This window comes from Culicoides brevitarsis, chromosome 2, assembly GCF_036172545.1.
Source record: "Culicoides brevitarsis isolate CSIRO-B50_1 chromosome 2, AGI_CSIRO_Cbre_v1, whole genome shotgun sequence".
In the NCBI taxonomy this organism is placed as follows: domain Eukaryota; kingdom Metazoa; phylum Arthropoda; class Insecta; order Diptera; family Ceratopogonidae; genus Culicoides; species Culicoides brevitarsis.
In genome coordinates, this window is record NC_087086.1 from 39,228,592 (window position 1) to 39,252,532 (window position 23,941).

Here is a 23,941-nt window from a genome sequence, read left to right on the forward strand (position 1 = left end):
CTTCAAAAATTTTAAAAATAAAAATAAATTTTTAAATTTTTTAGAAATTTTTAAAATTTTAAAAGAAAATTAATCTTGAATTTAGGGTAAAATTAAAAAAAAATTAATTAAAATTAGAAAAATTTTCTTTAAATAATTTTTTAAAAATAATAAAAATTAAATTAAATTAATAAAATATTTTCAAAATTGTGTTTAAATTATTGGAAAATTTTAAATGATTAGTTTTTAAACGTAGAATTTTTTAAAATTAGAATTGAAGTAAAAGTTTCAATTTCGTCATTTTCGTTCAAAAATAAAATGCAATAGTCAATATGTGATCCAATCATACATTTGTAAAGAGTCAGTCTTATTTGTGATGGCAATTTCTTTCTATTTCTGTTCAGAAAACCAACCATTTTTGACATTTTGTTTTAAGTTTTTCTTCAGGTTTAAGCGATCGTCAATAATTACTTCTAAATACTTCATCTCCTTTACGCATTTGGTATCTTTGTCCATTTAATTCAATATCATTCCATTCATAATCGTGATCCATTATCATAATTTTTGTCTTTTCTACATTCAGTTTTAATTTTTCCTAAAAAAAATTATGTTAAAAATATTTAAAAAAAAAATAAAAAAAAAATATTAAAAAAAAAATTAAAAAAAATTTAAAAAAAATATTAAAAAAAATATTAAAAAAAATATTTAAAAATATTTAAAAAAATTATTTAAAAAAATATTAATAAAAATATTTATTAAAAAAATTATTAAAAAAAATTTTTTTTTAAAAAAATAAAAAAAAAATATTAAAATTTTTTTTATTTAAAAAAATATTTAAAAAAATTAAAAAAAAAAAAAAATATGTTAAATAATAAATTATTATTAAACTAAAAAAAATAAATTATGAAAATTAAAAAAAAATATTATTAAATTATCTTAAATTAACCTGAAACTTTCACCTCAATTTGTGTCAAAATCATGACTCATCAACTACCAAATTTGTCCTCTAATAATTTTTTCATTAAAAAAAATTACAAAAGATGCTCCAAATTATTATTCTTACGAAATTTAACCTTTTTATGACATTAACAAAACTTATACAAAACCAAAAAGAGAGAGAGAGAGAAAATGAATAAAAAGGTGACCTAAACAAAAACTTTTATCAAATAAAAACTTTTCTCTTCTACTTGTTTCTTTTCTTTTTCCGAAACACAAAAACAAAAATAGTAATTTTGTATCAAAAATTTTTTAATAAACAAACATAATCTTGCTGTGTTGTTATTATTCGTGTTTTTGAAAAAAGAAAAACAAGAAAAGCGATTTATTTTCATCCTTCTTGCTCCTCGCTTGATGCGCTTGACACACAAACAACAGGATAGGATCGAATAAAACAGGACAAAAAGTGATAAATTTAATTATTGTGTACATGTTTTTAGTAGAAGATCGCCATATTCTAGTCTTCATAGTTAGTTGTTACAATTACTGGCGGAGAAAGAAACAAAAGTTTTCCTCGTCATGTTTCTGTCATGTTTTTTCATGATGGCAAGATTTTTGTGCGAGATCATGTAATGTTGCAGCAAACAAATACAAAATTTATGGGTGATGTTTTATGTTCTGTTTATCTTTTTTTCTTCTTGCTTCGGTTCGTTTCTTGGGTAATAAAATTGGACATTTAAATGAATTTTCGGAAACAAAACTTGTTTGGGGATTTGCAATAAAATCTTTTTAGTTTGCTTTAAATTTTAATTAATTTATACTTCTATTTTCTGAGTTTTTTTTTTATTTTTTCAAGCAGAAGCACACAATGATTGGCTTTATTTAAATTTAAACTTTTCTACAGTGTTAATTATTTTTTTCTGCTATTTTATAAATTTAAAAAAAAAATAATATTTTTTCAAATTTTTATTTAAATTAATTTAATTTTAAAAAATTTATTTAATATTTTTTTTTAATTTTTTTTTTAAATATTTATTTTTAAACTAACAAAATTAATTTATGAAGTAAAAATATCTATATTATAATTTTTTAAATTTTTTTATTTTATTCTGAGTGTTTTATTTTAAAAAAAAATTTTTTTAATTTATTATTTTAATAAAAATAAAATTAATTAGTTAAAAAAATAATTTTAATTTTATTTAATTTTTAAATTAAAATTTAATAAAATTTTAGAATTTTTGTTGTTGTTTAATTTTTTATAAATTATTTTTATTATTCAATAATTTAGAAAATAATTAATTTAATTTGAAAAATTAATAAAAAATAATTTTATTTATTAATAAAATTTTATTTATTTTTAAATTTTTTTTTTATTTATTTATAAAAATAAATTTATAAATATTTTTTTTAAAAAATTTTTTAAATTAATTTTAAATTTCAAATAATTTTTTAAATTTTTAAAATAAAATTTAAAATTTTTAAAAATTTGTGAAAAAAAAAATTAAAAAAAAAATAATAAAAAAATAAAACTCACTGTATTTTATAGAGATAATAGCAAGAAATCCACTCAAGCAAAAACCACAAAGTGAAATATGAATCAAATTAAATTTAGTTAACTATTCCCCAAAAGCAATGAATTAGAAAACTTTTCCCAATAAATTCAAAAGTTGCCCGCATTTGAACCTTTGATTTACATTTTTATCCATTTCTTTTCTTTTTTTTTCTCTCTTCCCAACTCGTATCTATGGAAATACGGAAAAACATTGATTGAACCAAAAACCATTGATCTTCGAATCTGTGCCTTCGTTAAAGGAGCTACTTTTGCATGCTCGATACCTTTTGTGGTTACAATTTTACATACCGCACAAGTGGCTTTACACTCGATTACATTTTGTATCATTCTTCGAGGAAAACTTTCATTTCTTTAAAAATTCATTCGTTTAAATTTTTGTTTGCACAACAAATTTAGATCTTCAGGTAGGCGATTCCAACTAAAAAATTTTACCACAAAAGTCTCCCTTTTCAAATTGAGTAAGGTTAAGCGACAAGGATTAATTGATTACCAAAAACCTCAACGAGTCTCGGTTGAAATAATGAAATGACGTCATTTTTTGGGAAAATTTCAATCAAACTTTTCAATAAAATTTATGAAATCGAATTTTGTGTTTATGACTTTGGAACAAAGAAAATTTCCGGGAATTCTCTTTTTAAAGGCAAATCGTCTTATTTGAATTTCCAAGAAAATATTTCATTGAAAAAATAAAAGTTTTACTTACCAACAACATTCAGATGAATAAATATCGAGGATGGGGGATGTGTCGAGACTTGGCATTCGTAAACGCCGGAATCACGTACTTGCACGAATTTTATCTGCAGTGTCCAGTCCTGTTAAAAAATAAAGAGTGAGTAAAAATATTTTTAATATTTTTTTTCATAAAAGGAATTTTCGTGGAAATAACGCAACATCATCGTTGTTGGGCAGAGAATACTTTTTTAATATTTAAATTATTTAAAGAAGGAAAATAACCGGAAAAATCTTTTAAAATAATTAATTTTTTACGGTGAAAAGTTTTTAAATAAATAAAAAATTAAATGATGAAAAGGACGAAAAATGAAGTTTATTAAAATTTTGTTGGAAATTATTCAAAAGTTTCCTTTAAATTAATTGAGAATTATTTTTTTATTTTTTTTCTTCATTTCTTCTTTCTTATTTATTTAATTATTTTATTATTTTAATTATTTTTTTTTAATTATCACAACTTCTTTAATTATTTAAAAATTATTTTCGCTTTAAAATTATAAAAAAAAACGTTAAAAAATATTTATTATTAAATATATTAAATATTTATTAATTTTAAAAATAAAAGTAATTTTTTATTAATTTTTGGTTTAAAATATTTTTTTTAAATTTTAATCTGAATTTGAAAAAATTTAAAAAATTAAAAATAATTTATTTTTTAAAATTTTTTTAATTTTAAAATTATTTATTTTATTAAAATTAATTTATTTTTTTATTTTAATTTGTTTTGATTTTAAAAACTAATTTAATTTAATTAAAAAAATAATTATTTTAAAATTTCCTCAAATTTTGTTTTAAAACCAAAAAAAAAAAAATTTTCTCAAATTAAAATAATTTTTCAAAAAAATTTATCAATGAAAATCCCATTTTAAAGATTTAGTGATAAGATTCAATTTAAGCTTGAACAAACTTTTCTCTATTTAATTTCACTATTTCCTTTAAACCCTTCTCAAAATATTAATTGAATTCCCACGAATCCCCTTTAACAAAAATTCTCGCCTCAAAAAGTGTTTATTCTAATTACCCGATCATTTATTTCACTTCCTCCCATGCTTGTTTAACATTCTTCGCATTAAAAGTGCCATGCCAGACACTCACACATTTCACACATAACTAAAAGTATAAACACAGAGTAACACAACTGGATGATAAATAATGCCTTAACTTTATTTCCTTCTTCAGTCGTCGTCGTGTGTTGCAATTTATTTCCATTCCTTCTCCGAAATGAGCTCGTGTTTTATTTTTGGTCCAAAAGGTGATAAAATAATATTCAAGAAAGTGCACGATACGTACCTCGGAATGTGATAAATGTATTGTTGTAAATCTCTCATCACTGCTGTACGTTGTTAATGCGACAGTTAATAAATGATACGTTTCATCTTTGCGTCGTAACCAGGAGACCTGAATGAAATAAAAATAATTTTCAGTTTTCGTTTTTTTGCCCTGCTAATTGAAAAAAGTTGAAATTTGAACTTTGAGTTGTTAAATTAATACCTTGAGATGTTAAATTAATACCTTGAGGGTTTAATTTAAGACCTTGAGATGTTAAATTAATACCTTGAGTGTTTAATTTAATACCTTGAGGGTTTAATTTAATACCTTGAGATGTTAAATTAATACCTTGAGGGTTTAATTTAATACCTTGAGATGTTAAATTAATACCTTGAGGGTTTAATTTAATACCTTGAGGGTTTAATTTAATACCTTGAGATGTTAAATTAATACCTTGAGGGTTTAATTTAATACCTTGAGATGTTAAATTAATACCTTGAGGGTTAAATTAATACCTTGAGGGTTTAAATTAATACCTTGAGAGTTCAATTTAATACCTTGAGATGTTAAATTAATACTTTGAGGGTTTAATTTAATACCTTGAGAGTTCAATTTAATACCTTGAGATGTTAAATTAATACTTTGAGGGTTTAAATTAATACCTTGAGAGTTCAATTTAATACCTTGAGATGTTAAATTAATACCTTGAGGGTTCAATTTAATACCTTGAGATGTTAGATTAACACTCTGAGAGGTTAATTCAAACATTTTTAATTTAAAGGGCAAATAAAATGAAGAAAAATGAAAATGATGACAAGAAAAGTGCACAGAAAGAAACTTACCACTCCTTCGCCAATGTGATGAATTGTGCATGGCAGATGCGCCACAGCACCCGCTTGCACCATAACTACCGTACTATTTTCCGTGCCAAAGTACATCGGGGTATTATACAAATCGAGCAGACTCTCATCCACACTCTCACTAATCGATAAAACATTCGAAGATTTCGACGACGATTCACTTTTGTCGTCATTCTTTCGGTCTTTGTTGTTACTTAACTTACTATTTGCACTATCTACACTATTTTTTGTGTTTTCATAAATTAAATTACTATTATGGATATCACTGTATTTGGTTGCTTGTGTTGTCCTCGTTTGAATTTGGGGCAAACTTTTTGGCGCGAGAGTCGTCATCATGCTCGCCGTTTGAAGGACATTCGTTTCGTGCGCATTGCTGAGAGGCGGACTGTCAATTTGGGGCATCACGATGTACCGAGAGCCCGCTGACACGGAAAATAGCTGAGAGTATCCCGGCGGGTGAAGCAAATGTGTGTCACGACGAAGTCGGTTGTTGTTGTTGTTGTGACCTGAAAGGAGAAATCAAAAAAGAGAGAATTTAATTTAAATTTGTTTTCCCACAGCGATAGTTTTAAACAATACTTAAGCTCTGTCTAGACAATGAAAATTTCGTGGAACACAAAAAGCTTTGTCTTGATCAATTTTAATAAAACAACAGATAATAAAAACGGCGAATATGAATTGAACGAACAAACAAACGGAGTTGTAATGTTATCCATTACAATAGAAGTCCTGTGAATTTTATAGAAAGACAAAAATTTATTTAAAAATTTTTCCTTTATAAAGAAAGATAAAAAATAAGTATTTACGAATGTATGAAGATTCGAAATTCAAATTTTCGAAGATTCGAAATTAAAATCTTCGAAAATTTGTATTTTCGAAAGAAGTTGATAATCTTTCAAAATATTTTTTTTTAAATATTTTAGAAATTATTTAAACAATTTTCGAAAATTTTCATTTGAATTTCGAATATGAGTTAAATTTTTTTTTTTCGAAAATTTGAACATTTCATAATTTCTTAAGAATTTTTCGAAATTATATTGAATTATTTTCAAAGCTTAAAAAACTATTTAAAAAATTTTCGAAAACTTTATTGATTTTCGAACTTGAGACGATAAATAATTTTCGAAATATTTTTTTAATTTCGAATTTGTATTAAAAAAAATTTTCGAAAATTTTAAATTCTCAATAATTTTTCGAAAATGGCGTTACTGAATTATTTTCGAAGAATTTGAGAAATTATTTCAACAATTTTCGAAAATTTTTATTTTAATTTCGAATAAAATAATTTTTGATAAATTTTCGAAAATTCGAAATTAATTAAATTTTTCGAAGTTCGACAAAATTATTGAAAGTAAAATTTCATTAAAAAGCACAAAAATAAAAAAAAAGTATAAAAAAACATCAACAAAAGATCAGACATTTGGGATTTACCCGAAAATTTAATAATAAAAATATCAAACTTGCTCTTTTGTTCATATTTTTTATTCTCTTTCATATTTTTTTTTTATTCACGAACGGACGTTACTTCATTCATAATTCAGAAATCATCATCTGTTTCGTGATTATTATTAGATTTCAGCTTTTCTTTTGTTTTATTCACTTTTCGCTCTTTAATGAAGCAAACTTTTCCCAAAAAAAAAAAATATTTATAACGCAAAAAAATTTTTTTTTCGGTTAAAAATTGATCTATTTTTGTGTTTGTCGACGAAAACAAACAAAGGACTTGATTAAACAACATTTTTACTTCGCCGCCGTAAATTAATTATAATCAAGCGAAAGTGACCTGAAGGCATTTTTATTTTGCAGACTGTTTCGGATTTTCTTTTGGAAATTAATTTTTTTGCTTGGATAAGTAAGCGAGTGGCTACTTGAATAATAATTACGCTGGCTAATCACATTAATTCACCGAAGAAAAAAAAACAAACGAGCAAAAAAAGGATGGATATGGATCCGAAATGTGAGCAGCAGCAGCTGCGATTAAGTAAGTAACGAAGAGCACGAACGCACATCAGACTAATGGAATATTTTAACGAGGACGTGAATGTAGGAGAATTGTCACATATTCATGAAATTTGATAAGTAAATAGCTCGCACTTTGTTAAGCGCTTGATGGAAAGCGAAAAGGAAGAAACTACTTTTTCTGATTTGATTTTGTGACGTTTTAGGTAAGTTCGTGCTTTTTAGTCGTCAATTAGGATAATTTTTCAGCATTTGAAGAAAAATTGTTGAAAGATGATCCGAAAGATATCTTAAAATTGATTTTTATCTAAAACCTGAGTTTAAAAATATTTTTTAGAATTTTTGCTAATTTTCGTTATAAATAATTTTTCTTTAAAATTCAAATAAAAAAAAAAATTAAAAAAATGCAAATAATTTTAATAAAATAAAAAATCTAACATAAAATAAAAAAAATTAAAATATAAAATTTTAAAATATAAATTAAAGAAATTTTAATTAAAATAAAAAAAAAAAAATTTTTAAAATTGAAATAATTAATTAAAAAAAATTTTTCAAGTGGTATTTTAATTATTATTAAAATTAAAAATAATTAAAAATTATTATTTAATTAATTTTTAATATTTTATTTATTTATTTTTTTTAAAATTATTTTTTTTAATTAATTTTTATTATTATTTTTTTCTTTTTATTTTATTTTATTTATTTATTGGATTAAATTTATTTAAATTTTTTAAAATTTACTTTTTTGTTAAAGAAAATAATTTTTTAATTAAATTTAAGTAAAAATTTATTTTTAATTTAAAAATAATTTTAAAAAATAAAATTTATTTATTTTAGAATTTTTTAAATTGTTTGAAAATAATTTAATATATTTTTTAATTAAAAAAAAAAAAATAAATAAATAAATGAATTAATAAAAAAAATAAATAAAAATTACAACAAATTTCTTCATAAAAACATTTTTCTGCTAAAACTCACACGTCAATCAACAAAATTTAAATAAAACATGAAAAATTACATCTATCATCGACCCAATAACCCTCGATATACTTGATTATCTTACAAATTTCCTCGATATACCCTTATGATGATGTGGTTATACTTTTGTCCCTTTGTTCATTCATTCACTTCTTTGCACACACAATCTTTATTTCTCACTGTTTATTGTGTTGTGTCACTCCACACTCACTTCAAGATCAAAAAAGGACGAAATCGGTTGAGTTATTTAATTCACATCATCTGTGACTGTGAGCGTGTGCCGGCTTCTCATCGCATTTCTAGTTGGCATTACTTAAATTTTTCCCGCACATCGAAACATATTTCATCTCTTGAATGGGTTTCTTACACGAGAAATCCAGAGGAAATTTTCAAGGTAAGGAAACACAAACAAACGACGAGGACGTGTTGTAACTGCATGCCTCAAGAGAACGAACGAACGACGAAACGAAAGGGGAATGATGTGAAAAGGAAATTTAATTTACTCCGTCTTTGTTGCTGGTTGGCAGTGAGTTTATTTCTTCTCTTTTGACGTCGGCGTTGTCGTTTTAATATTACGAAATATTTGTTAAAATAACTCTTTTTTACTGCATTTAGAAGAAAAAATTACTAAAAATGTCGTTTTTGAGGTTAGAATTTCTCAAATGTGCATTGGGATTAAATTTTAAAATTTGCATTGGGTTTATTTATATTTTTCAAAATATCCATTGGGTCAGAAATTAAAAAAAATTTCAAAAAATAAAATTTTATATAAAAAATAACAAAATGTGCATTGGGTTAAGTCACGTGGTTAAATTTTTTGCATTTTTAACTCAGAAAAAATTTTAAAGCTAATAAATAAAAATAATTTTATTTTAGAATGTGCATTGGGACAAAATTTTAAATTTCTTATCCAAGAATTTTTTTTTTGAGAAATCCAAAATTTGCATTGGGTTAACCACGTGGTTAATATTTTTTTTTAAAGTAAAAAAAAAATGAGACTTTATAACCAAAAATACTTTTGTTTTAGAATGTGCATTGGGGCAAAAATTAAAAAAAAAATCAAAAAATTTTTTTTTGTATATAAAATATTTTATATGCCTAAAATGTGCATTGGGGCATTTTTAAATTATTTAAAAAAAATCAAATTAAAGTTTGAGAAATAAATTTGAATTTCGCATTGGGTTAAATTTTTTCATTCTGAGCAATATAAACTCTTAAAATTTGCTTTGGGTCAATTTTTATTTAAAAAAATGTGCATTGGGATGAAAATTTTTAATAATTTAATTTAAAAAAATAACTAAAAATGTGCTTTGGACCTCAAAAAAATTTTTACGACAATTTTTTTCTAAATTGTTTTCTTTTGTTGAGTTGGGAATTTAATACCGGCACAGATGTTTTTTTTAGAAAAATGTCAGGAAACTGATTACGTTCCCTTACTAATATCAAAACACATTTTCTATACGAAAAAAAGAAAGATTTCTTATCACAAAACATTTCCTAAGCGTAAAGATTTTTAAATTGAATTTAATACGATTAAAATCTTCCTTGATTCATTCTCCAACATTTTTCCCATGAAAAAAATCGCACAAAGAGAATAAATCTCTTTTTAACAAAATATTTATTTGTCGAGTGACCGAAACAATTACACGATGGATTTAAGGACGACGACACGTTTTGTTTGTTGCGGTTTCGGTAAAAATCTCCCACACACGCTTGTCCCGAAAATTGCGAGCGCCCATAAATCTAATTTATTTTTTGCGCTCATTGTTGTTGTTGTTGAGTTTAATGATGATGACGATGAAATATATAAAAAATTTTCATGGGTACCTGCATGTTCATGGCGAAAAAAAAATTCAACAATGTCCATTTTTAGTTCATATGTCAGATCAGAGTGTCATCTACCATCTACTACGGGTTGCCACAAGGTATTTGATCTGTTTTTTTTTATTTTCGTGTGGAGACAAAAAAAAATGAAATGACGAAGTGAAAAGAGAGGAAAATGATATATCATGTCGGTTATTGTTGTTGTTGTTGTGATTGCCGTGGTCATTCACTTTTTTTTTGGCTTTTCTGCTGGCGGAGACATGATATGATGAGCGGCTGTGTTTGATAAGGGTACAAAAGTAATGACTTTTTGCCGAAGAAAGATGAGGTTTTTTGATGAGAAGGTCAAAAGGTAGGAAAAACCATCAAAACAATCAGACTTTGAAAAATTATGACGCAGATTTAACATGAAAAGAAAGTCATAAAATGGTAAAATTTTGAATTTTTATTCATATGGCGACGAGGATTTGTCAAAAATTTGTAAGAGATCGTTGATCTTTAAATTTGAAATGAATTGTGCGCTGGGTAAAAAGATCAGTTGGCGCCATTTTTAGATTTTTAAAAAATTTATTAATTTTGGCGCCATTTTCTTGAAATTTTAAAATAATTCATGAATATAACAAATTTAAAGAGAACACCTTAAAAATTTGAAAATTTTCGGTTTACGCCATTTTAAAATTTATTTTCAAAATTTTTTAAATAAATATTTTTTTATTTAAGAAAATATTTTTTTTAGTTTTGAAAAGATCTTAAATTTTTAAACAAATTGTGTATTGGATAAAAAAAATCAGTTGGCGCCATTTTTAGATTATTTAAAAATTATCAATTTTCGCGCCATTTTTTTGTTTATTAAAAAAATTGTTATTAGATCACAAAATTTATGTTAACTGGGCAAAATTTTGGCGCCAAATTTAAAAAAAGAATTTGATTTTACAAAATTCATTTTAAAATTTGAATAATATTTACTATAAAATGTGCATTGGGCAAAAAAAAATTGCCGCCATTTTTTTTTTTTTTTCAAAAATTTAAAATAATTTTTTTTCCTTATTAAATATATCCCAATGCACATTTTTACGATTTTTGTCAAAATTAAAAAAAAAAAGTTCTTATTTTTCATTAAAATTGAAAGAAAAATTCATTTTAACATCAAATGAACTTTCATAAATTGAAAAATCAATATTTGATGAGAAATTTGTGTCAAACTCGATTGCATTGTAGAAAACTTTTCTCATTAAAAATATTTTTTTTCTCTGCAGGAATTTGTAAATAAAGCACTTTAATGTAATAATGAACAAAAAACACACATTCCTCCTCGCTTCGTGCTCCCAGCAGAACAATCAACAACATAATTGCCTTTGACTAATTAATGATACCGCTAAATGATACTTATTGTGTTGCCTGTCTATTGTTTCCTGCGTGCGTCGCACAAAATAAATACCTTACGGAATTTTCGTTCTGTGTGCTTTTTCCTCCTCATCCAAACCCAAAAAACGACGGATTTGGCAACAGGTAAGGTACGGCAAGGTAAAAAGTGTGCTGGAGTCTAATTTCAATCATTTTTTATTTATGTTTTTGCGTTCGAAAACTTTCGATGCGGGCGAACGACGCGCATCGCCATCCCGAAAAATTTATGAGACTAATCATAGGAGAGCGGCAGTAAGGCAATTTATTATCGTTGTGATATTTAATCCAACTTTGTCGTTCATGGCGACGCTAGATAATGCCGCTGAAATATGTCACAGTGTTGGAAATTATTTGCAGGGCTGTAGCGTAATTATAGAGAAATGTGCATTGGGGAAAAATTTGAATTTTTTAAAAATTTAAATTAAATTTTTTTTTAATTTTAATTTTATTTTTTAAAATTAGATTTAATTATTTTTTTTTAATTTTTTAAAAATAATTTTTTTTTATTTTAAATAATTATTTAATTAATAATTAATTAAAATTAAAATTTTATTAAATTCAATTTATATTAATTTTTAATTTAATTTTTTTTCATAAAAATTATATTTTTTGATTTAAATCAATTTTCTAATTTTTTTTATTCTTTTTAGTATATTTAATTTTTTTGTTTATTAAAATTGAATTAAAATAAAATTATTTATTTATTTTACTTTTTTATAATTTTTTGATGAATTAAATTTATTTTAATTTTTTACTTAATTTTTTTTACTTGTTTATAATTTATTTTATTAATTTAAAAAAATTATTTTTTATTTAAATTAATTTTTTTTTGTTCATTAAAATTAAATATAAATTTTTAAAGATTTTTAAAATTATTTTTTTTTTATTTTTTGACGAATTAATTTTTTTTATCAATTTTAAAAATTTATTTAATTAATAATTATTTTAAATTATTTTTTAATATTTAATTTAATTATAAATTTTTTTGACAAATTAACTTCATTTAAATTTTTTTAATTTTGGCGCCAAATTTGACATTTAAAATTTTTCCCGCCTTTACACTCCTGAAAACATGCACTGCTTGCGTTTGATAAAACTGAAAAGGGCAAAAGGTAAATTTTTGTATATTTTTCAACTGAAGCAAAGCTGCGCAAAATTGTGACTCGACAAAATTGAGAAATCAAATATTTATTTTGTGAAATTTATCACTCAACTGCATTTTGAGGTTAAAATTCGAGTAAAAAATTAATTTTTAAAGATTTTTACTAACAACAACTTTATTTTTCAACAATTTTATTCTTTATAAACAGCATAAACGGCAACAATAACAAACAGATCCGGGCGATCTAAAACATAGGTGGCGTACTTGTCGTTTTCAGGATCTACTAAAAATCCCAAATTTTGATCGAAATCTTGTAAAGCTTTTTCTCCAAGGGAAACCATGACAATTGTTCGATATCTAAAATTTATTTTTTTAAATTTTCATGAAATTTTAATTAAAAAAAATTTACCGATCATAATTATGATTTTTAACGGTTTCTTTGATCTTATCACACAGCGTTTGACAGACTTGATCTGCCGTTTCGCTGTCATATTTATAATTTCTCATCTCCCGGTCGACAATTCGTTTCATCTCGTATTCGCAAAGTTCGCGTTTGAAGGGATTTTTTGAACACATGCGATAGCTGGGCATGTAACGAACTGGGCGAGGAGCTGGCGGAGGCGTCGATTCCATTTTTTCCGTTAAACTTTCACTTTTTACGAGGAAAAAGCAAAAAACACAACATTTTGTAAAGAGTTAAAATGCAAAACTAAATGAACGTTCATGGACGTAATTGGAAATTGGTTGAAGCATGAAAGTCGTCGTCATTCGGTTTTTTTTTATAAATCTGTTTGTTGTTAATATTGCCAGCAATTTTTAGGGCAATAGTACATCAGGCAGGAATATTTTTCGCTTTTTTAACGTAAAAAAATAATTTTAATGAAAAAAAAAATGTTTCTGCCTAAAAAGAAATTTTGTAATATAAATAATATGACAAACATTAACTATCAAAAACATTTACGTGCGGCAATTTTTCTTACATTTTGTTTTTGTTTACCCTTTTAATGTGCGGCAAATTTACATATTTTATTGAATTTTTCGTTTTTTGTTGCCATGTTCGAGTTTTTCTTTGCAATAATGGCGAAATAATTAGGTTATAATTTAGTTTCGAAACAATAAAATTCGGTCAAAATATTTTTTGTTTGTTAATAAAATTTTTATTTTTTCTTCAGTCTGTCGTTTAAGGTTTAGAAATTGATGGAAAATTGTTAAAAGCGCTTTTGAATTTTTTATGAGAAATATTTTGTCGATGAAATTCACTTTTTATTGTTATTGTAGCAATTGACGTAAAAATAAATTTAAAAGAAAGTTTTAAAGAAGTTCAGAAATATTGGTTGTCACGCGAAATTGTTCATTTTTTGTTTAGGTTTATTTTAGTTTTCTTCATTTATAAAAGTTTTTTTTCTCTATATAATAAGAGAATTTTCATCTTTTCTTGTTTCTTTTAAATTTTAATTTTTTAAAATTAAAAAAAATATTTATTTTTAATCTTTAATTTATTTTAATAAAAAATAAAAAAAAATTAAAATAATAAAAAAAAATAAAATAAAAATAAAAAAATAAAATAATTAAAAAGTTAAAATAAATTTTAAAAAATTAAAATTTGTAGAAATTTCAAGTTAAATTTTAATTTTTTTAAATTTTTTTATTTTTTAAAAGTTAATTTTTTTTTATTTATTTTCAAATCAAATTATTTTTTCAATTTAAAAAATACTAGATTTAATAAAAATTTTATTTAAGATTTAGATATTTTTTTTTAAACATTTTTTAGGAAATAAATAAAAAAATAAAATAATGAAAAATAAATTAAATGAAAATTAAAAAATTTTTCAAATGAAAAAATTAAAAAAAAAAAAATCTTCTATTTTCATTTAAAAATAAATAATTTATATATAAAAAAAAATAAATTTAATTTCAAACAAAAAAATAAAATATATTTGAAATTAAAACATAGAAAAATTAATTAAATATTAAAAAAGAATTTTCAAGTTAATTATTTTTAAATTTGTTTTCAAAAAAAAAAATTATTTTTATTTTTAGAAAATGCGAAATTTTGTGAAAATATTTAATTAATAAAAATTAGGTATAAAAATTTTGACCTAAAAAATAATTAAAAAAAATAATAAATAAATTTAACTTGAAGATTTTTAAATAAATGCATTGAAAAAAATTTTGAGGAATTTTTTAAATTATTTTAACTTGATTTTGTATGAAAATTTTTTATTTTTCTTACTTATTTTTTTAATTAATTTTTTAAATTATTTTTTTAATTATTTTTTTTAATTATTTTTTTTAATTATTTTTTTAATTATTTTTTTAATTATTTTTTTTTATTATTTTTAAAAAAAATTTTTTTTATATTAAAATAAAAAAAAATTATAAATTCATTTGAATAATTCTAACATTTTTGTTTTTCTTCATTGAATCTTTTCAGAAAATCACTTCTTGCCTGTTAAAACCCCCATCATTTCCTCATTCAACCCGTCATTCAAAGAAAAATTGACGAAACCCCTCACAATGAACGACTCACAAAAGGACAAACATCAAATTACCACACAAAATCCCAGCTTAACACTTTTCTTCCTTTTCTTCGAAGCAAAATATCCGAGTTTGCACGTTCGTTCCTTTCATGTCGTTTCTCTCCTTTTCATGTCATTTGCAATTTCCGCATCCGTACGCGCGCGTGCAAAACACAAAAGCTCACAACCGCACCGAGCAAGTCATGTTCCGAGAGAGAGAAACAAAAGACAGCTTTGTGTGAAAGGACATATTTTCAGATCGATTCAATCTTTGTAAGTAATGCGACTGGATTAACTCCCTTTTGATGTGTTTAGTGGTCAATCGTCTAATTGAAACGCTCTCAAAATGAAATTTGTCTGATTGAAATCCATTTTTAGTCGAATTTCCTTCGAATCGAACAGGAAACGCAAACTTGGTATTGTTTTTGTCGCTTTTTCCGTGAATTGTTGCGCTCCATATATTTTTTTCTTCGCTCCAAACGACATTTTTCTGACGAAAATGAGCATTTACACGTCGACATTGTCAAAAAAACGAAGCAAAAGAGTGACATTGTCTCCGTTCGAGTGGAATAAATAACATTAAAACAGCAGGAAATTGTCTTCTTTGCCCCTTTTTCTCGATTTCTCGTCGTTTTCTGTCTTCGGGGAATGTTTTTTATGAGAAAAGTCTCGTGAACTTTGTCTCCTTCTCCAATCAATCGTGAATTTGAACTTTTATGTGACGTTGCGACATCATGGCACTGAAAATATCATCAATTTTCATTTAAAAATGTGAAATAAAACTTCATTTTAATTATCTGCAAATTTTTAGCAGACACCAAGAGAACGGAGATAATCCCGTGAAAAACTACCAAAATCCATTAAAATTATTAATTTTCAACTTTTTAAGCATGAGGCTTGCAATTTCAAATTTTTTTTTAGATAAAATAATTTTTTTTCGTAATCCTTTGTTGTCGTCAAAGCACAAAAAGTAAAAAAAAAACTTTTTTTTTATTGTGAATATCCGTGAAATTCAATTCCATAGAAAATCCTTTTTTTTAGAAAGTTTGTTATTTTCATGGATTTTTTTGTTACACGCAACATTAAGCCGTTAAATTGAGAAACACGCGTTCGTTTCATCGCATTTTTTTTTTTTTTTTGAATATCAGTTCGATTTTGCGAATATTTATTTACCGACAAAAAAATTATTTTTTAAATATTATTATTTTTGCATTGATCCGTCTAATACCTCGAAAAATGTGAAAAATAATAAAAAAATATTTTTTTTCGTAAATGATACGTTTTTATCTCGTTCATGGATTTTTGTCTGGTTTTTGTTTTAATTGTATTAATAATAATGGAAAAGAGGATAGATGACATAATCACACACAAAAATAAATTTTCAAAAGGGATTAGTGAGGTTTTTGTTTTTAACTGTTGATTTTCCTGCGGGTATATTATATTTATTTTTTTTTATAAAAAATGTGTAATTAAAAATTTAAGAGTATTTTGTTATTCATTGTTGGATTAAAATGGAAAATTTTATTATATAAAAATTCGAAAAGTTAAATGAGATTTAATTTGTAATTATTTAAATCGATTTTTTTATTTAAAATTTTTTTGAGAAATATTTTTTTTTTGTTTTTTTTTAATTTTTTTAGTCTGATATTTATTTTAATTTAATTTGTTTAATAATTAATTTTATTAAATTTTTATTTAATTAAAAAAAATAATTTAAAAAATTTTATTTTAATTTAATTGAAAAGAAAAATATTTAAAATAAATAAAATAAAAAAAATAAAATAAGTATAAAAAATGTTGAAATATTTTTAAAAAATTTTTTTATGAGTTCGGAGTAAAAAATTAAATTAAAAAAAATAAATAGATTTAATAAATAAAAAAAGCCGAAAATAAATTATTAAAAAGTTAAATAATTTATCAAAAAATTTTTTTCCTTTTATTAATTTTAATATTATTTTTTTTTTTTTCGAAAATTTAAAAATTAATAAAAATAATTTATTAAATTTATTTTTTTTTTTAAATTTATACGGTTATTTTTATGAATTTTTTTTTTTTAAAATTTTTAATTTTTTGAATTAATTAATAATTTATAATAATCTCATTCAATGTAGATAAATTAAATAATAAAATAAAAATAAGTTTTGAATTAATAAATTAAATTAAATTAATTATGTTAAAAGTATTTCAAAAAATATTTTTTTTTACTTATGAGAATTTTGAAAAAACATCGGAAAAAATTTGGAACGGCCTTAATAAATAAAAAAAAATAAATTTTTTAAATTAAAAATTATTTTTAAAAAAATTAATTTTAATATTATTTATTTTTTTATAAAAATTTTTTTAATAATTTATTAAATTTATTTTTTTAAAAAAATAAAAAAAATTTAAAAAAAATTTTAATTAATTTAAAAAAAAATAATTTTAATTTTAATTTATTAAAAAAATTAATTTATTAATTTATAATTAAATTTTTAAATCAAATAAAAAAAAAAATAAATTAAATTAATTTACTTCAAAAAAAAAAAAAATCTCCCAAACTCTGCTAAAAAAAACTAATTTACTAAAGTGCTGTTTCCGCTAAAAATTTATGTCTCCGCCAACAAATCTCACGCGCCGTAAAAATATATATTGACAAGTCTTTCACACCTTTTTCGCCTCATTTTCTATTTAACGTGAGTGCTTGTTCTCACACAATTTCCTGTAGCCAACCTGAAATTTATGACATCAAAATGGTCGCGCGCACACCTGATGCACTTTTGTGCAACAAACACAGCCGACTTTGCTCTTTCGCTCGCAACCACATTCGTTTCTTGTTCCGCGCCAATATTTATTTTCTACTGCATTGCCCGAGTTGTCACTTTTTCTCTCTCCCGTACGTGACAATCTAGATTTATTTCCTGTTTACTCTTGTCGCTCGTTGCAAATGTGCTCGGAGAATTAGGAGAACGGATAGAAAAAAATTGGTAAATAAAACAAAATTTAAATGTGCAATAAAAAAAAGTAAAAAATGAATGTAGGACAATAATCACACACGAAAAAAACTAAAACTGAGCCAAAAAATACGAAAAAAAGTGCCAGACTTGATTTTCCACTCTCGCACGCCAGAAAATGACACACAAATTTGTTTTTGGGCCCTTTGCGCGTGGCGGTCGACAATTTTGCCAACATTAAAATGTGTTCCGTGTGCTTTTTTTTCTGTGCAGAAAGAGAAAACTTTTTGCGGTCTCTCCCCGGTGAATTCTGTCACAATATTTTAGATTTTATTATAACGTAACATGAAATAGCTCTCTCCGTGTTTTCTTCCGTTATTTTCTTTGGCGTTACGTAACTTTTTATTTTTCGTTTTTTTTTTTTCAATTTGCCGGTAATTTAGATTTTTCGAGTCCCTAAAAAGTGAGTGAGGAAGATCGTTAATTAGACCTTTAAAAAGTGTCTCAAGTGGCAACGTCAAACAAAATAAATGACCGACTGATGTCTTAAATAGGTTCATTTTTTCTCATTTTACATTTTTGTTTTACTTCATTATCGTTCGTTACTTGCGCAAAAAGTTTTTAAAAGTATTCGTGCCTTTTTTTGTGTGAAAGAGAAAATTTAAATTTGTTCAAGAAATCGATGAAAGTTTTTTTATTAAAAATTTTTCTTGAATTTTTTGTATTTTAAATTATTTTTCAGGATATTAATTATTTTTTTTATTAAATTTTATTTTTTCTGATATTTTGAAAATATTTTAAAATTAAATTTTTTTTTTTAAATTTTCAATTTTTTTGAAATATTTTCTTATTTTAAAAAGTTTTAATAAATTTTATTTGTTTAAATTAATTAATTAATTTTTTTATTAAGTTTATTTTGTAAAATACTTAAAAAAATAATTTTCTTTTATTAACAAAATGCTTTTACAAATTTTTAAAATTATTTTATGAATTATTCAAATATGAAATTTTTCATTAATAATTGATTTTAAATTTTTATAATTTAATTTATTATTGTTTTTTAATTATTTTTAAAAATTAATTTTTCTTTATAAATTTTTACACAATTTTTAAACTTTTTTTTATTTTTTAATGAAATATTTAAAATTCATTTGGCAAATAAAAAATCAAATTACCAAATTATTTTTTTTTTAAATTGAAAAAAAATAATCAAATCATATAAAAATTTTAGCAAAAAATTTTAATTTTTTTTTTACAAATTTTGAATAATTTTATTAGAATTTTTCAAAAATTTATTTTTGGTTAGGTGTTTATTTTTGGTTTATTTTTGGTTTTATGTTTGGTTTATTTTTTAGAAAATTATTTTTTACTTCTAAAACTTTAATAATTTTTAAATTAAAAAAATTTTCTTTAATTTTTTATAAGGAAAAAATTTTTTTTTTTTTTTAAAATTCTTACAAATTTTATTTTCTTTTACTTTTTAAATAATTTTTTTATTTATTATTTTTATTAAATTATTTAATTAATAATATTTTTTGGAAATATTTAAAAATTTAATTTTTATTTTAGACTTTTCTTTTTTAATTTTAATGAATAAAATTAATTTGGCAAATAAAATATCAGATTAAAAAAAATAAAATTTCTTTTTGGCAAATTTAAAAAAAAAAATGTTTTTAAAAAAAAATTTTAATAAATTAAAATTAAAAAAAAAAAAATAAATTTCTAATTTTTTAATTTTTTTTTTAGAATTTTTTAAAAATTAATTTTTAATTATTTTTGTAAAATTAAATTAAAATAAAAATATTGTATGTCAAAAAGACACCAAAACTTTTTAAAAATTCAATTTTTCCTCCAAAAAAAAATAAAAAAAGAGATGAATGAGATAATTTACGATTTGCGCCCAAAAAGACGTTCCAGCACGTTAATCTAACCTTTATTGCAGAGCAAATATCAAGTGAGGAAATTCTTCACGGTAATCTTTCTTCGCGTTTTTTTTTCTTAAAAAATTTGCGAAAAAGGGATAAAACGATGACACGGAATGAAAAAAGTTGGAATAATTTACTTGCATGTTTAGATTTAATCGCAAATATTTGTCTTCTCGCGTGTGATTTTAAGACCTTTTTTCGCTCTTTTCTCTCTCGTAAATTAATTTGGTTTTGCATAAAAGCGAAATAAATCTCCGTGATAGATGTTTCCTTGCTGAACAAGTAACTTCATCAACGCAGCAGCGACGACGATCCGGACCTTGACACCATTTAACGAAGAGATTGTGTGGGAAAAAGCAATCAATATCCCCAATCATCAATCTTTGTTTGCGTCGCCCGGTGTCCTTGTGCAGTCAGGAAAAATTAGATAAACACGACGAAATCGCTCCGTGCTCTCGATATGGGTTAATTAGTGTTCATGTACGACAAAAAAAGCATCTTTCTTCCTTCGAGCGAAACACGGATTTCAATTATCTTCTTTCTCGTTATCCGTGAGAAAAAAAAACGAAACGAAGGAAAAATTGAAAAGTAGACAGTGGCTTCATTGTTCGCAGCGTGCGATTCTCCCCTGTTGTCACTCGCTTTCGCCTTCAAGAACAATAAAATGTCTCACTCGTTTCTTTTCTTTGCGTTTTTCCCTGTCACGAGGCATTGTTAAAAGTATCACTTGCAGGAAAAAGCGCGCTCACAGTATGCGGCATATCATTTATATTTATCATGCAGTTTTTCTCCCGCCTTGTTCTTGCTCCTGCCTTGATAGACCAACGAAAAAAAAAGGAAAGTAAGAAGATGAAGATATAAAATTACGAAAATTGGTTCTTATTGTGTGAGTGCCTTTCAAACTTTTTATTGTGTTTTGAAGGATTTTTAACGAAAAATGTCCTTTTTTGGCAGTGAATGAGTCTGAAATTGGGGGCATACCGATTTTGTAACGCGATAACTTGAAAAATTATTTTGAAAATTTTTATGAGGTTTGATCTAAAATATCATTTGAAGCTTAGAGAAGGTTTCTGTAAAAAAAAAAACTTAAAAATATATTTTAAATTGGTATAAAATCGCAAATTTCAAATGTGAAGTTCATTGCATAACTTGAAAAAGTAAAAAATTCGAAATAAAATTAATTGCATATTTTTAGGAGTTGATTTTTTTGTTAATAAAATTTTTTAATATTGAAAAAATTATTTTAATAAATTAAATTTAATTTAATTATAAATTAAAATAAATAAATTAATATTAAATTAATTAATAATTAATTAATTAATTTAATAATAATAATTTAATTTTTTAATAAAAAAAATTAATAATTAAATAAAAAAAAATATTTTTGAATTTTTTAAAATAATTCAAAAATATTTTTAAAGAATTTTTAAAAGAAATTTTAAAAATTTTTAATAAGTTTTTATTAAATTTAATATTTTAAAAATTAAAAAAAGTATTTTTTAAAATTTTTAAAAATAACTAAAATTGGAAAAAAAAAATTAAATTATTAAAAAGTTTAGATTTTTTTCAAATTTATAAACATAAAAAATTAAAATGATTACATAATATTAAAAAAAAATTATTTTTAAATTTAATTAATTAAAAAATTTTTATATTTTTTTAAATTATTTTAAACTTAAATTATTGAAAAAAAATATATTTTTTTAAAATATTTTTTAAAATATTTTTTTAATTTTTTTTTTTTTTAAAATAAATTTTAAATTATTAAAATTAATAAAAAAATAATAAAAATTTAATTTATTATAAAAATTATTAAAATAAAAAAAATTATAAAAATTCTTAAGATCTGAAACTTTTGTTTTCATATTTTAAATTTTTTTAAAAAATTTCTTTAAAAATTAAAAAAAAAATAAATGCGCTTAAATAATTTTTTTTTTGGCAAAAACTTTTATCTCAAGTAACTATCAAAATGTCTTTATATTTTATTTATTTTTCGAGCACTACTGCAACTCTGCACGCCAAAATCGTGAATTGAAAGGAATTACTTAGCAAATAGTAACTGGAGCATGAACGACTGAATTTCCATTAAAAATAGTTCTTTAAACTCTCAAAAAGAGCGAAATTCCAAAAATTACTTAAAATAATAATAAAAATTATCGATTTACCTGTGTGAGAGTCTCTTACTTTGTGTCGCTTTTTATCGTACCTGCTGCGAAAATTGACTCAAAAAACATTATCATGCCTCATTTATTTGACAACTTTTCCTGTACAGACACACATTTGCTTCTATCGTCGATTTTATGCTTACTCTTTCCCTTTTTTTGTTGCTTTTCTTCTCGGTTTTTCGCACCACGAGACACAGGAAAGGAAAACACACATTTTTCTCTCCTTAATAAGAGGAAATAATCGACGGAAATTGAACACGCACAAAATTTTATTTTATTTTTCATTCTTGTTTTTTTGCTTTTAAGACTTTTTCTCTCACCTTCGATGCGGAAAAATCGTTTCCATGGTTTTTCGGTATATTTTTGATTTTTGGAAAAAAATAAAACTTAACGACACGAGGAGAGGAAGTAAGGTATTAGTGACATATTAGCTAAATTAGATCGTAAATAGAAGGCTTTTATGTGCGATTATTGAGACACGCGTGGGTTTGCGTGGAAGCGCTGATGTGTTCAGTGAAGCAGTTGGCAACTTGGCAAAAAGTTAAAAATGTTTGCAATGTGATACAATTACAGTAATTGTTATTTCTCGGAAGCGAATTACTTTGAGATCATGTAATATTTCCGTCAATTTGGGGATTAATTGAAAAAATTTAGTGCTTTTGGCAGAGATTTTTGCTTAAAATTGGATTTTTTTTTAAAGAAATTTTCGATTCATAAGAATTTTTAGGAGACAACATGATTTTTGAATTATCAAATATTGGATTTATTTTAAAATACCTATGTTTTTTATTTTTTAAGAAATTTTCCTTTTCATGAAAAATTTTATTTTTATTTTTTTTTTTAAAGAAATTTAATTAATTATTTTTTTTAATTTATAGAAGTTAAATTTTTGTTTAAAAAAACTACAATTTTTTTAAATATTTTTTTTTTTTTAATTTTTATTGTTTTATTTTTTTATTTAAAAAAAAAAAACAATATTTCAAATATTAATCAATTTTCTGATATTTTTAGAATTAAATTTTAAAATAAAATAAAAATTTTAATTTTTTTTTTTTAATTTTTTTTTATTTAATTTTATTTTTTTTAGAAATTTAATTTAAACAAAAAATTTTTTTAAATAATTTTTTTTTAAATTTGACAAAAATTGATATTTTTTTTATTTTTATTTTAATTTTTTTTTATTTAAAATAATTTTTTGAATTTTAATTTTTTATTTTTAAATTTTTTAGAATTTTTTTAAATTGTTTATTTATTTTTTTTTAAATTATTTTGAATTTTATTAATTTTTTTAAAAAAAATGAATTGAATGAAATCCTGAAAATTACAAGATTTCGTTAAAATATTTTATTTTCATCTAATTTCCGTTCATTTTAATTAAAAAAATTGTTATTTAAATTGACAAAATTAATCAAGTCACTCAAATTATATCAACAAATCCCTCGAATCTATCCTTGTTTATGTTATTTATTCATTCTAAAATTAAATATTCACATAAAAACAATATTTACGATGCTAAACAATTACCATGCATGTCCGAAAAATAATCCAGTTCATAATGAAATGCCGTCATATCAATTTTGAAAATACAGTTTCCATGCATGAATTTGCATTTTCCATCGCAATGTAATGCAAAACCTCGTAATTTATGACCTTTATTTGTTTTTGTTATCATCATCATTTTAACTCCTCAGGCTTTTCGGCGGCGGCAAAAATTGGGTGTGTGGCTTATATGTTAATTTGTTTGCCACCCAATAATTTAATAAATATCAATTTACATGATTTTCCGTAA

General features: G+C 22.9%; 2 protein-coding genes across 2 annotated transcripts in view; both read right to left on the minus strand.

Annotated features, from left to right (window-relative positions):
- The window catches only part of LOC134829122 (uncharacterized), a 106,897-nt gene that overhangs the window by 68,170 nt on the left and 14,786 nt on the right, over positions 1-23,941 (minus strand). The window contains exons 2-4 of the mRNA XM_063842119.1: positions 5,329-5,852; positions 4,508-4,615; positions 3,192-3,300 (exon numbers count right to left, since the gene is read on the minus strand). Coding sequence (XP_063698189.1) covers positions 3,192-3,300; positions 4,508-4,615; positions 5,329-5,852 — 741 coding nt within the window. The remainder of the gene's footprint in view (positions 1-3,191; positions 3,301-4,507; positions 4,616-5,328; positions 5,853-23,941) is intronic.
- Positions 12,805-13,287, minus strand: LOC134832450 (dynein light chain Tctex-type 5-A). Its single transcript, XM_063846467.1, has 2 exons — positions 13,023-13,287; positions 12,805-12,970 (listed from the first exon to the last, which is right to left on the minus strand). Exons 1-2 carry the CDS (start codon positions 13,244-13,246, stop codon positions 12,805-12,807), a joined length of 390 nt encoding a protein of 129 aa, XP_063702537.1. The 5' UTR covers positions 13,247-13,287.